This window comes from Colobus angolensis, unplaced genomic scaffold, assembly GCF_000951035.1.
Source record: "Colobus angolensis palliatus isolate OR3802 unplaced genomic scaffold, Cang.pa_1.0 Scaffold630, whole genome shotgun sequence".
In the NCBI taxonomy this organism is placed as follows: Eukaryota; Metazoa; Chordata; class Mammalia; order Primates; family Cercopithecidae; genus Colobus; species Colobus angolensis.
The window spans coordinates 490,595-503,694 of NW_012119933.1; the positions used below are offsets into that span (position 1 = coordinate 490,595).

Here is a 13,100-nt window from a genome sequence, read left to right on the forward strand (position 1 = left end):
GAAGTATTTATAGACAGGGAAAGCACGGTGAGACCGTCGGGAATGGAGAACACTGTGATTCTTGCTCGTGAAAGCAATGTTTGTGGCCCACACAAGGGAGACCTGGCTGAGTTCTTCATGGTCGGGCTGTGGTTGACATTTTTTTTTTTTTCTAAATTTTCTCTGGACATAATGCTGTTGGTGGAATTTATAAAGAGATAGAGCATTCTCATTCCATGGGATTAGGCCCAAAAGTAATTGAGCTACTGAAGCTATTTAGAAGAAGAGCCTCTGATTGCACTGAAGCAGCAGCCAGCTCTGACTACAAAGACATCTCAGTTTCACTGCGCTGGCAGCAGGTCTGTGGCTGATTTAGGAGAGGGCTTTGAGATCATTTCTATCCATCCTTCAAATCAGCAGTGTCTTTGCCTGGAGGAGGTTCCTGGTGAAGTTATTTTTAACTTGTCATGTCCTAATCAATTTTTCAAACATTCTTTACAGCTTAGACCATGCTCAGCCTCCAAGCAGCCTTGTCATCGACAAAGAATCTGAAGTTTACAAGATGCTTCAGGAGAAACAGGAGTTGAATGAGCCCCCGAAACAGTCCACGTCTTTCTTGGTTTTGCAGGAGATCCTGGAGTCTGAAGAAAAAGGTAATCAGCTCCATCTGCAGTCAGAGGCTCTTGTTGAAGGTCAGATGTGAGAGTCAGTCATTGCGGAAGCACAGGTGAACACACTCTGGAGTCGGCTTTGGAGGCCATGGGCTTTTAAAATGCTGAAATTCTTTAAAAGAGATAGAGGAAGAGAGGGTGCTGACCACATTTTCTCACCTGGGTCTGTATTTAAGAAACTCCAGGCCTGGCCAACTGTGTCCTGTCATATGTACAAGAGGATGCTGAGGTTGGGGAGAGCCTGACTGCTGTGGGAGCCTGTTGGTCTGTCCCTTGGCCATTCATTTGCTTTGAGCCCAGAAGCAATACCTTGGTGGTGGCTGAGGAAGGCGAGTGATGAAGGCCATGGCAATGAGCAGCAGAATGAGAATGAATTAGCGCTCAGTGAAGCCAGGGGCTGGCTTTGCTTGGGGGCTTGTGTTTGCATTTGCTCTAGGGTGGGTGGCCTCTTGAGGGCCTGAGAGCACCCCCTTGTGGCCATGTTCTTACTTTGTGACCTTTGGCAAATCTCTGAACCTTCCCAGGCCTGTTTTCTTATCTGTCCATCAGGGATAAAAATCCTTTCCTCTAAGATTATCATGGTCATGAAATGGCATAAGTTGTGTAAAACATCCATCATTGTAACTGAGTACTCGCTTCATAGTTATTGTGATGTTTGAAATGTCATGAAGACGTTTTCTTGTCCTTGGGGTGAGCTTTGATGTTGAGGCACCCAGGGTCACCCCTTAGGGTTCTGCAGGTCTCAGGAGACATGCTTCTCACTGAAGACATTATGTAATGTATACTTATTATGATCATGTTTAAGTGGATAGCTGTAAAAGTATCTTCACTTAATAACAATGCTATACGTTGAGAAATTGTGACAGGTGGATGTATTGAAGAAGGGATGCTTTATTCCCTTCCACAAAGGTGACTGTGGATCAGCAGCCCTCACACCTGCTTCCTCCCAGGTGGTTCCTCATCAGCACCTCCTGTGATGCTCATGGGCTGCCTTTTCCAGAGAGCTGGGTTTTGTACCTTTCTAGTCCCTGTGATGCCGAGTCCTCCACACTCTTCCTTTCTTGAGGCTTGGGCACTTCAGTGGGGTCTTGCTTTCTATGCCCTCTTTATCTCTCTCATGGACCCATCTGCAAAGAGTGGATGCCCCAGTGAGGGGACACCTTGTGATTGTGAGTGTGGGACCTGCCTCAGCCAGGCTGCAAAGGGATTGGTATGTTGGCTGAGAGGCTAGTGTCCCCTGGAAAATGAACCTCCCTCCTCAAAGTCTGCAGCTGAAGATTCAGCTTCCCGGGGAGCCCTTTCTGATAAGAAAGTTCCCTTCCAGCCGGGCGCGGTGGCTCAAGCCTGTAATCCCAGCACTTTGGGAGGCCGAGACGGGCGGATCACGAGGTCAGGAGATCGAGACCATCCTGGCTAACACGGTGAAACCCCGTCTCTACTAAAAATACAAAAAACTAGCCGGGCGAGGTGGCGGGCGCCTGTAGTCCCAGCTACTCCGGGGGCTGAGGCAGGAGAATGGCGTAAACCCGGAAGGCGGAGCTTGCAGTGAGCTGAGATCCGGCCACTGCACCCCAGCCTGGGCGAAATAGCAAGACTCCGTCTCAAAAAAAAAAAAAAAAAAAAAAAAAAAGTTCCCTTCTGAACATACCCGACACCTGGGCTTCCTCCCCATTTGTGTGATTTCTTTAGAGACGGTGGCAATTTACAACCATAGGAAATCAGGAAACCATGGGCCATGTGTTTGCATGTGCTTCTTTTATGCTAAAATGATACTGTTCTACCACTGCTTTCCTCTTTTGCTTGGAGTAGCTGAGCAGCTGGGAAGTAGTGAACCATGCTTTGTATCAAGTTCCAGTATTAGCTTCACCTGACAAACAACTTGGGGGCCAACCCTTGAGGATGACAGCTTTGTTAAAACATGTGGGAAACCACAGCTTATTTCACTCTTACCCTGATGTGAAACCCTTTAATGAGAGGCAAGGTCAAGTTCATCCATGCCCAAATAAACAAATGCTGCAGAGCTCATCTGGACTCACAGAGAAGGACCTGAGCATGGATTTGGAAGCTCCACGCTCTTCAAGATCTGGTCTTCTATCCTGCATGCCAGCAACCAAATTTGTGGCTTCCATTCCCAAGTTTACTTCGTGGTCCTGGTTGGCAGCTGGTGTTCCAACCATCATGCTTACCTCCAGGTGACAGGGAGGAAGAAGGGAGATAAGGCTAACCGGGAGTCCCTATTTCAGATGAGCCAGTTTTCTCCTTCCTAGAAGTTCCACACTACTCTTCCATTTAAATTTTATTGACCATGATTTAGTCACCTGGCTACACCTAGTTAAACGAGAGTCTGGGAATTAGGATTCTTTTTAAAAAAATTTTATCCCTTAGTCTGGATGGTTCTTGCCCCAAAGAGAATCAAGATTCTGCTGGAAGGGAAGAGGCAGATAGCAAATCTTGTAGTTTCTCCTATATCTCTTAATGTGTACCTGCATTAAATCTTTACTGACTGTAACAAGATAAATTCCATTCTAAACATTCTTTACATGCAGAAGTCTCTTGGGGGAAGGAACCCAAATGCCTGTTTTTGTTGTTGTTGTTGTTTGTTTGTTTGAGACAGAGTCTTGCTCTGTTGCCCAGGCTGGAGTGCAGTGGCACGATCTCGGCTCACTACAACCTCTGCTTCCCAGGTTGCAGTGATTCTTCTGCCTCAGCCTCCCAAGTATCTGGGATTACAGGTGTGCACCACCATGCCCAGATAATTTTTGTATTTTTAGTAGAGATGGGGTTTCTTCATGTTGGCCAGGCTGGTCTTGAACTTGTGACCTCAGGTGATCCACCCACCTGGACCTCCCAAAATGCTGGGATTACAGATGTGAGCCACTGCACCTGGCCCCAAATGTCTGTTTTTATTTGAGATAAAATGATGAAAGGTTAAGGCAGTAAAAGCAGTTGATAAGGGGTCCTGTTATTCAGAAAGGCCTCTGGTTTAGAAAGTAGTGCTGCAGGGCAGAAAGAGGACTGGCATCCAGGATCTGCCTCTGACCTACTGTGACACCTCCAGCAAGTTGCCTGCCTTTCTAAGCTCTGGTTTCTGCACAGCTACAATGAAGCTAATAGCCAGGACCTCACGGGATTGTTTACAGGGTTAAGTGAAGCCGCGTCTGTAAACTGCCAGGTGCGCAGCGAGTGAGGCCCCTGAAGGAAGCTTGGCTACAGCAGTATTTGGTCATAAACCTTGAAGATCCAACACAGGCTGTCTCATTTTGGGTAAAATTCAGCCTCTAGGAGAAAGGGCTCTTGGTTCCTCAAACTTCATCTTGTTCTGGATCAAATTCCAAAACTTGCAGGCAGAAGAAGCCGTTATATTAAAAAAAAATGGTGAAATACACTTAACATAAAATTTACCATCTTAACAAATTTTAAGCGTACAATTCAGTGGTATTAAGTACATTTATGTGATTGTGCTATTATCACCACCATCCATCCATAGAACTCTTTTATTTTGCAACACTGAAACTGTTCTCATTAAAGAGTATCTCTGCATTCCTCCCTCTTCCCAACTCCTGGTAACCACCCTCCTACTTGTCTCTATGAATTTGACTACTCTAAATCTCTTATATAAGTGGTGTCATGCAGTAGTTGTCCTTTATGGGCCTGGCTTAGTTCACTTAGCATAATATCCTCAAGGTTCATCCATGTAGCGTGTGTCAGAAATTCTTTCCATTTTAAGGCAGAATATGATTCCATTGTTTGTGTATACTACATTTTATTTATCCATTCCTGTGTCCATAGAAGGAGACTTTTAATGATTGGAGGTTTAGAAGGAGCAGTCATAGGCTGAGAGAACAGTGGTGGCCAGAGGCTCTGAGATGAGAAAGCTGGAGGCTTGTTCAGCAAGTACCAAAGCTCGTTTTGGCAGGTGCCCAGGGTTCCAGGTGAATCCTTGGGTGATCTCGAGTTAGATACGGGGGACCACCAGGTGCAAGGTTGAGAATCATGAACTTGATTCTAAAGGCAGTGTGGAGCCATGCAAGGTTGTTGAGCAGTGGACAGAAAAACAGCTGTGATTGAGCTAATTTTCACTTTTTTTCCAGAAATATTTGGGATACAGCGTTCACTGGAAGAAGAGAAATTTGGAAATTTTTATAGTTGCCTGGAGTTCAAAGGAAGCTAGTATTTTCACTGTAAGCTAGTTGAGAAGAAAGGAAGAGAGATTTCTTTGGATTAGCAGTGCTGGCTGGATATGTGAGAGAAAAAAACCTTGAAGCCAGCAGGTGGCGCTGTAGGGCTGTACAAGCCATAGTGAATCTTGTGTTGGGCAGGCAGCCTTCTCCCCCCTAGCTGTACTCAGTTTTATCCAGGTCAAGTCTCTCCATTCTAGAAACAGATGTGGATTCTCCCACCAAGTGGAGATTTCATGTCCCTCCTGGCTTTTTCTCATTCTACCCTTTTGCAGCCTCTCTTCTTTCCTGGTGATTTTTCTGTGGATTGAGTGGATTCCAGGTCTTTAAGTGTGAAATGTGAAAAAACCTATTGCATAAGAGAGCCCGACATCATTGAGCTGGTTCTCAGCCCAATCAGTGCCTTTGCAAACTTTCCAGGTATGTAGAGATGCTGCCATTTTCTTCTTGTCATGGGCAGGCAGCCAGATGGCTTCATCAGCCAGAAAATGAGGGAATCCGTCTGGGATGCATGAGGCATGATTCTTAGACAAGATGCCCCCCAGGCCCTTCTGAGATCCCTTTAGGCAGGGCCAGGATCAGCGTGAGGTGAGGGAGGCACTGCTTTGAGTGCATAATTTTTTTTTTTTTTTAGACTGCTCTGTTGCCCAGGTTGGAGTGCAGTGGCATGATCTCAGCTCACTGCAACCTCCACCTCCTGGGTTCAAGCCATTCTCCTGCCTCAGCCTCCCAAGTAGCTGGGACTACAGGCATGTGCCACAATGCCCGGCTAGTTTTTGTATTTTTATTTTTATTTTTTTTGAGACGGAGTCTCGCTCTGCCGCCCAGGCTGGAGTGCAGTGGCCGGACCTCAGCTCACTGCAAGCTCCGCCTCCCGGGTTTACGCCATTCTCCTGCCTCAGCCTCCCGAGTAGCTGGGACTACAGGCGCCCGCCACGTCGCCCGGCTAGTTTTTTGTATTTTTTAGTAGAGACGGGGTTTCACCGTGTTAGCCAGGATGGTCTTGATCTCCTGACCTCGTGATCCACCCGTCTCGGCCTCCCAAAGTGCTGGGATTACAGGCTTGAGCCACCGCGCCCGGCCTAGTTTTTGTATTTTTAGTAGAGATAGGGTTTCACCATGTTGACCAGGCTGGTCTCGAACTCCTGACCTCAAGTGATCTGCCCGCCTTGGCCTTCCCAAGTGCTGGGATTACAGGCATGAGCCACTGTGCCTGGCCTTGAGTGCAGAATTTAAGGGGGCACTGGAAAACTCAATAATCAAGACAAAAATGACATTTAAATGCAATATTTTAAAAAAGTACAGGTAAAATATATGATGAACAAAATTGGAGCTTTGGCCTCCTCCCAAAGGAAGGGAGAAGGCTTGGGAAGGGCAAGAAGGTGCCTTAGGCTCAGGGAGAACAGACGCACCAAGGTGGTTTCTCCTTATGCACCTGCTGGTGGGGCAGAACTGAGTCTTTCCCAAGCCCATCTGTAGAGCTCACCACTTAAAACCACGGAGCCTCCTAATCTCTGCCCCATCTCATGTGCTGCCAGGTGGACATCTGTGTGCATCGGTTCCCAGTGATGAACAGTCCCAGCTCTGAGGGGGGAAGCCTAAGTCTGAACCATGGCACCATGATAGGGCTGCATTCACATATTCCCTCTTGTTGTTCCCCATAAGCCAGCCAAGTACGCCAAATCATCTCTCATATTGTATTAGTCAGCAGTGGGTAACCTGTATTTCTGAGGGCTGCCAGACAACTGTGGCTCTGCTGGGCTTGGCAGGGCTGGACCAGGCCCCCTGAGTCCTCTCATTCAAGCCCAGGGAAGGGAGAGGCACTCTGGTGCTTGCTGTTTTCATGGCAGAGGCAATAGCTCTATGGGGACAGCGCCAAACCACACTAGAGCCCTTAGTGCTTTCGCCTGTACAAAGCTCACATGTGCTCACATTGGCCAAAGGCTGGGGATGGGGAAGTCTACTCCATTGAGAGCAGGGTTTCTCAGCCTTGGTGCTATTGACATTTTGGGCCATATGAGTCCTTGTTGTGGGGCTGCCCTTTGTATTTTGGGATGTTCAGCAGCATCCCTGTCCTCTGCCCACTGGACACCAGTGGCACCCCCTTTCAGTGTGACAATCGAAACTGCTCTCTAGGAGACAAAATTGCCCCCAGTAGGGAACCACTGACAGGAGGTAAGCATGGCAAGAGAGGGGCGGGGTAATTGTGGTCAAAATACAGTCAACCATGTCTTCTAAATGCCCCTTGTTGCCAGGTGCAGCGGCTACTGGAGAAGCTCTGGTGAGAGGATCGCTGGAGGGCAGGACGCTATCTCTAATCAGTAAAAATGAAAAATTAATCAATGTCCATTGTGTGAACATGTGTCTCCATTTTTGGTTTGGAAGTATTGGTCAGCATACAGGGACTCTTTCTGAAAGGACAAGAGAGCTAAGGCCCTTGTCTGTCAGCCCCACGATTGCCCAACGTGACTGCAGTCACGGGGTGACCCTCTCCTCATCCCCTTGCCTGGCACAGGAAGCTGTTTCTTTGCTCTTGTTCAGTGGTTCTTGGATCAACAGCAACTGGGAACTTGTTGGAGATGCAAAGTCTTAGGCCCCATCCTGGGCCTTCTGGATCGGAAACTCTAGGGGTGGGGCCCAGCAATCTGTGTGTTAACCAGGCCTCCAGGTGATTTTTACCATTATTAATAGCTACCATGGTACAGGGCTTTGTCACCTAAGATGTGATGAGCTGGGCCTTAGGCAGCTCAGCGTCTAGCTACTAGGGGCTTATTTTACATGCACCAGGCTGTCTACAGAAAGGTTCTTTCCTCTGATCTGTAGGAGATGATTGTCATCTGGCTGCTGTAGCATGCTGTACTCTGATGGTTTTGTTCTTTCTGTGATGTGGATTTCTTTTCTTTTTTAAAAACTTTATTTATTTTTAAATTTCCAGCATTTAAGTTCAGGGGTACACGTGCAGGATATGCAAGTTTGTTACATAGGTAACGATGTGCCATGATGGTTTGCTGCACAGATCATCCCATCACCTAGATATTAAGCCCAGCATCCATCAGCCATTCTTCCAGATGCTCTCCCTCCCCCACTCCCCACCATCTGACAGGCCCCAGTGTGTCTTGTCCCCCCACCATGTGTCCATGTGTTCTCATCATTCAGCCCCCACTTGCAAGTGAGAACATGTGGTATTTAGTTTTGTGTTCCAGCGTTAGTTTGCTGAGGGTAATGGCGTCCAGTTCCATCCATGTCCCTGCAAAGGACAAGATCTTGTTCCTTTTTATGGCTGCATAGTATTCCCTGGTGTATATGTGCCACATTTTCTTTATCCAGTCTATCATTGATGGGAATTTAGGTTGATTCCATGTCTTTGCTATGGTGAATGGTGCTGTGATAAACATAAGAGGGCATATATCTTTATGATAGAATGATTTACATTCCTTTAGGTATACACCCATTAATGGGATTGCTGGGTTGAATGGTATTTGTGCTTCTAGGTCTTGGAGGAATCACCACACTGTCTTCCACAGTGTTTGAACTAATTTACACCCCACCAACAGTGTAAAAGCATTCTTTTTTTCTCCACAACCTTGCCAGCATCTGTTGTTTTTTGACTTTTTAATAATAGCCATTTGGACTGGCATGAGTTGGTATCTCATTGTGGTTTTGATTTGTATTTCTCTAATGATCAGTGATGTCGAACTTTTTTTCATGTTTGTTGGCCGCATGTATGTCTTCTTTTGAAAAGTTCTGTTCTTTGCCCATTTTTTAATGGGGTTCTGTTCGTGTTCTTTGCCCATTTTTTTTTTTTTTTTTTTGAGACAGAGTCTCGCTCTTCGCCCAGGCTGGAGTGCAGTGGCACAATCTTGGCCCACTGCAACCTCCGCCTCCTGGGTGATTCTCTTGCCTCAGCCTCCTGAGTAGCTGGAACTATAGGTGCATGCCACCACACCTGGCTAATTTTTGTAATTTTAGTAGGGGGGGGTTTGACTATGTTGGCCAGGCTATTCTCAAACTCCTGACCTCAAGTGATCCACCCACCTCGGCCTCCCAAAGTGTTGGGATTACAGAAGTGAGCCACTGTGCCCGGCTTATTTTTTTCTTGTAAATTTGTTTAAGTTCCTTGTAGATGCTGGATAATAGACCTTTGTCAGATGGATAGATTGCAAAAATTTTCTCCCATTCTGTAGGTTGTCTCTTCATTCTGATGATAGTTTCTTTTGCTGTGCAGAAGCTCTTTAGTTTAATTAGATCGCATTTGTCAATTTTTGCTTTTGTTACAATTGCTTTTGGGGTCTTCATCATGAAATCTTTGCTCATGCCCATGTCCTGAATGGTATTGCCTACATTTTCTTCTAGTGTTTTTATAGTTTTGGGCTTTTCATTTAAGTCTTTAATCCATCTTGAGCTGATTTTTGTATATGGTGTAAAGAAGGGATCCAGTTTCAATTTTCTGCATATGGTTAGCCAGGTCTCCCAGCACCATTTATTAAATAGGAATACTTTCCTCATTGCTTGTTTTTTGTCCGGTTTGTCAAAGATCAGACGGTTGTAGGTGTGTGGTCTCATTTCTGGGTTCTCTATTCTGTTCCATTGGTCTATGTGTCTATTCTTCTACCAGTACCATGTTGTTTTGGTTACTGTAGCCTTGTAATATAGTTTGAAGTTGGGTGGCGTGATGCTTCCAGCTTTGTTGTTTTTGCTTAGGATTGTCTTGGCTTATTGGGCTTTTTTTTTGGGCCAGGTGTCAATCTCCTGTTTTATAGAAAAATAAACTGGGGACCAGAGAGGTTAAGTAACTTGCCCAGAATCACACAGCAGAGTCACTCCAGTTCCCATGGCCTTGCTTGAACATATATTTATAACTGCTTCTGAAGAGCTGAGTGATACTTAAGCAATTCTGCCCTTCCTAGCCAATGAAAGTGTTTTCCTCATTTCAGGGGATCCCAACAAGCCCTCAGGATTCAGAAGTGTTAAAGCTCCTGTCACTAAAGTGGCTGCATCGATTGGAAATGCTCAGAAGTTGCCTATGTGTGACAAATGTGGCACTGGGATTGTGTGAGTATCTGCTTCCCACAGCCTTTGTAGACCCTGCAGGTTGGGTAAACCATGAAAATGTGGAAAGTGCTGGATGTTGCACATTTTGCTTGTGAAGGAGACAAATCCGTCCCAGAAAAATGCAGCAGAGAGGCCAGGAAAGTCCTGTGTCCCAGAGCCAGGTTGTGAAGGTTTTCCTTCACTGTGGAGCCCTTAGGTTATGAAAGTGTAAAATGAGAAAAATCAGGGCTGCCCTGTTGAAGTAGGAGGGGTTTTTGGAAAAATGTCTCTGGACCCTGGGAAGGAGAAGCAAGTCTCTTATGATTGGAGGCCAGTTGGGAGGCCCTGGTTTCTGGGAGAAGCCCCAGGCCCCTGCTCAGGAAGGATGATGCCACCTGCTTGGGTGCCACCTGCTCGGGTGCCACCTGCAGGTGCTTGTCACTGATGGAGTCCCTTCCCTGCCTTGCTTCTGTAGCGGTGTGTTCGTGAAGCTGCGGGACCGTCACCGCCACCCTGAGTGTTATGTGTGCACTGACTGTGGCACCAACCTGAAACAGAAGGGCCATTTCTTTGTGGAGGATCGAATCTACTGTGAGAAGCATGCCCGGGAGCGAGTCACACCACCTGAGGGCTACGAAGTGGTCACTGTGTTCCCCAAGTGACCCAGCAGATCTGACCACTGTTCTCCAGCCGGCCTCTGCTGCAGCTTTTTCTCTCAGTGTTCTGGCCCTCGCCTCTCTTGAAAGTTCTCTGCTTACTTTGGGTTTCTCTCTGCTTGTAAAACATTGAGTTGCGTCCCCCCTCCCCCCCGCCTTGGTTAATTGACTCACACCAGCTGTGCAATGCCCGCTTTTACAATGAAAGGAAAACTGTTTTGTTCAGTGTCTCCTTGTCAGCAACACCATGTCCCTTCCTCCCCTCTGTTCTTCTCTGCTGCATTTGGACATCAGCCAAATTTGAACCCAATCAAATATAATGTGTCTGACGTTGATTTTGTTTTTACTCAATAAATTTATAGACTCCAAAGCAGTGTGGTGTCTGTTATCTGATCATGTGTGGCGTTTCCTACTCAAGCCTGATGAGAGTTCTGAGGCCTGTCTTCTTGTTTTGGGTTTCTTGTTTCTCTCAGATTTACTGGCCTTTTCCCTGCAACTTGCATCTTAACAAGCTCTGTTCTTACATTTCTTTGAAGCTTACTTGAAATCCTCTTTCTCTAATGCTAATATAAGATACCTAGCTCTGTTTTAATGAAATGAAGTTTTCTTTGCATTGGGCTGTTCTGAGGCTTATCTGAGGAAATGAATGCTTCCCAAATAATAGGTGGGAGCGTTAGCAGTTGGCTTGGAAACATTCCCTAGTAAGTCCCTCTTCAGTCTGGTTGCTGACATCACAGCTGCTCCCCTTTGTGAGGGGCAGCAACCTCAGGAAAGTGTCCAGCAGCAGAGAGGCCAGGAAAGTCCTGTGTCCCAGAGCCAGGTTGTGAAGGTTTTCCTTCACTGTGGAGCCCTTAGGTTATGAAAGTGTAAAATGAGAAAAATCAGGGCTGCCCTGTTGAAGTAGGAGGGGTTTTTGGAAAAATGTCTCTGGACCCTGGGAAGGAGAAGCAAGTCTCTTATGATTGGAGGCCAGTTGGGAGGCCCTGGTTTCTGGGAGAAGCCCCAGGCCCCTGCTCAGGAAGGATGATGCCACCTGCTTGGGTGCCACCTGCTCGGGTGCCACCTGCAGGTGCTTGTCACTGATGGAGTCCCTTCCCTGCCTTGCTTCTGTAGCGGTGTGTTCGTGAAGCTGCGGGACCGTCACCGCCACCCTGAGTGTTATGTGTGCACTGACTGTGGCACCAACCTGAAACAGAAGGGCCATTTCTTTGTGGAGGATCAAATCTACTGTGAGAAGCATGCCCGGGAGCGAGTCACACCACCTGAGGGCTATGAAGTGGTCACTGTGTTCCCCAAGTGACCCAGCAGATCTGACCACTGTTCTCCAGCCGGCCTCTGCTGCAGCTTTTTCTCTCAGTGTTCTGGCCCTCGCCTCTCTTGAAAGTTCTCTGCTTACTTTGGGTTTCTCTCTGCTTGTAAAACATTGAGTTGCGTCCCCCCTCCCCCCCGCCTTGGTTAATTGACTCACACCAGCTGTGCAATGCCCGCTTTTACAATGAAAGGAAAACTGTTTTGTTCAGTGTCTCCTTGTCAGCAACACCATGTCCCTTCCTCCCCTCTGTTCTTCTCTGCTGCATTTGGACATCAGCCAAATTTGAACCCAATCAAATATAATGTGTCTGACGTTGATTTTGTTTTTACTCAATAAATTTATAGACTCCAAAGCAGTGTGGTGTCTGTTATCTGATCATGTGTGGCGTTTCCTACTCAAGCCTGATGAGAGTTCTGAGGCCTGTCTTCTTGTTTTGGGTTTCTTGTTTCTCTCAGATTTACTGGCCTTTTCCCTGCAACTTGCATCTTAACAAGCTCTGTTCTTACATTTCTTTGAAGCTTACTTGAAATCCTCTTTCTCTAATGCTAATATAAGATACCTAGCTCTGTTTTAATGAAATGAAGTTTTCTTTGCATTGGGCTGTTCTGAGGCTTATCTGAGGAAATGAATGCTTCCCAAATAATAGGTGGGAGCGTTAGCAGTTGGCTTGGAAACATTCCCTAGTAAGTCCCTCTTCAGTCTGGTTGCTGACATCACAGCTGCTCCCCTTTGTGAGGGGCAGCAACCTCAGGAAAGTGTCCAGCAGCAGAGAGGCCAGGACATAGCCACTGTGTCCTCCTCACAGAGGAGACTGGGGACCCTGGCTGCTAAGAAAGAGTCCTGAGTCAAGCTCTGAGGTCACCACAGTTCATCTCCTGGTGACTAATCCCTCATAGGGTCAGTTGCGCAAACAGTGGTGCCCCCATCCCTCCAGACACTGAGACTAAGTGATTGTTATGAGAGGCAGACAGGGTACTCCAAGCAACCCTCCTTCCTCCAAAGGAGCAACCGTCTATTCTTGAGCATGCCCACCACCCTCAGTAATCGTTCATGACCTTTAATTATGAATGCACTAACGTGGTACATACTCTAAGCATAAGAATTTTAATCAGTACCAGGACTTCATACCACAGACTCTGAAGCCAGAATGTATGATGGACAGTTTATGCACATGAGCCGTTTTAGTGCCACAACAAGCAGAACTAAACTGTTCAGGCAGAAAATCATGTCATGTTAAAGCTCTCGATTTTTTTTTTTTTTTTTTTTTTTTTTT

The 13,100-nt window shown here is 46.7% G+C and overlaps 1 protein-coding gene across 1 annotated transcript in view; it reads left to right on the forward strand.

Moving 5' to 3' along the window:
* PDLIM1 (PDZ and LIM domain 1) overlaps nucleotides 1–10,888 on the forward strand; it is a 32,015-nt gene extending 21,127 nt beyond the window's left edge. Inside the window, exons 3-5 of the mRNA XM_011963928.1 lie at nucleotides 481–632; nucleotides 9,763–9,880; nucleotides 10,335–10,888. Of these exons, the coding sequence (XP_011819318.1) occupies nucleotides 481–632; nucleotides 9,763–9,880; nucleotides 10,335–10,521 (457 nt within the window). The 3' untranslated portion in view covers nucleotides 10,522–10,888. The remainder of the gene's footprint in view (nucleotides 1–480; nucleotides 633–9,762; nucleotides 9,881–10,334) is intronic.
* Nucleotides 10,889–13,100: the final 2,212 nt, after the last annotated feature.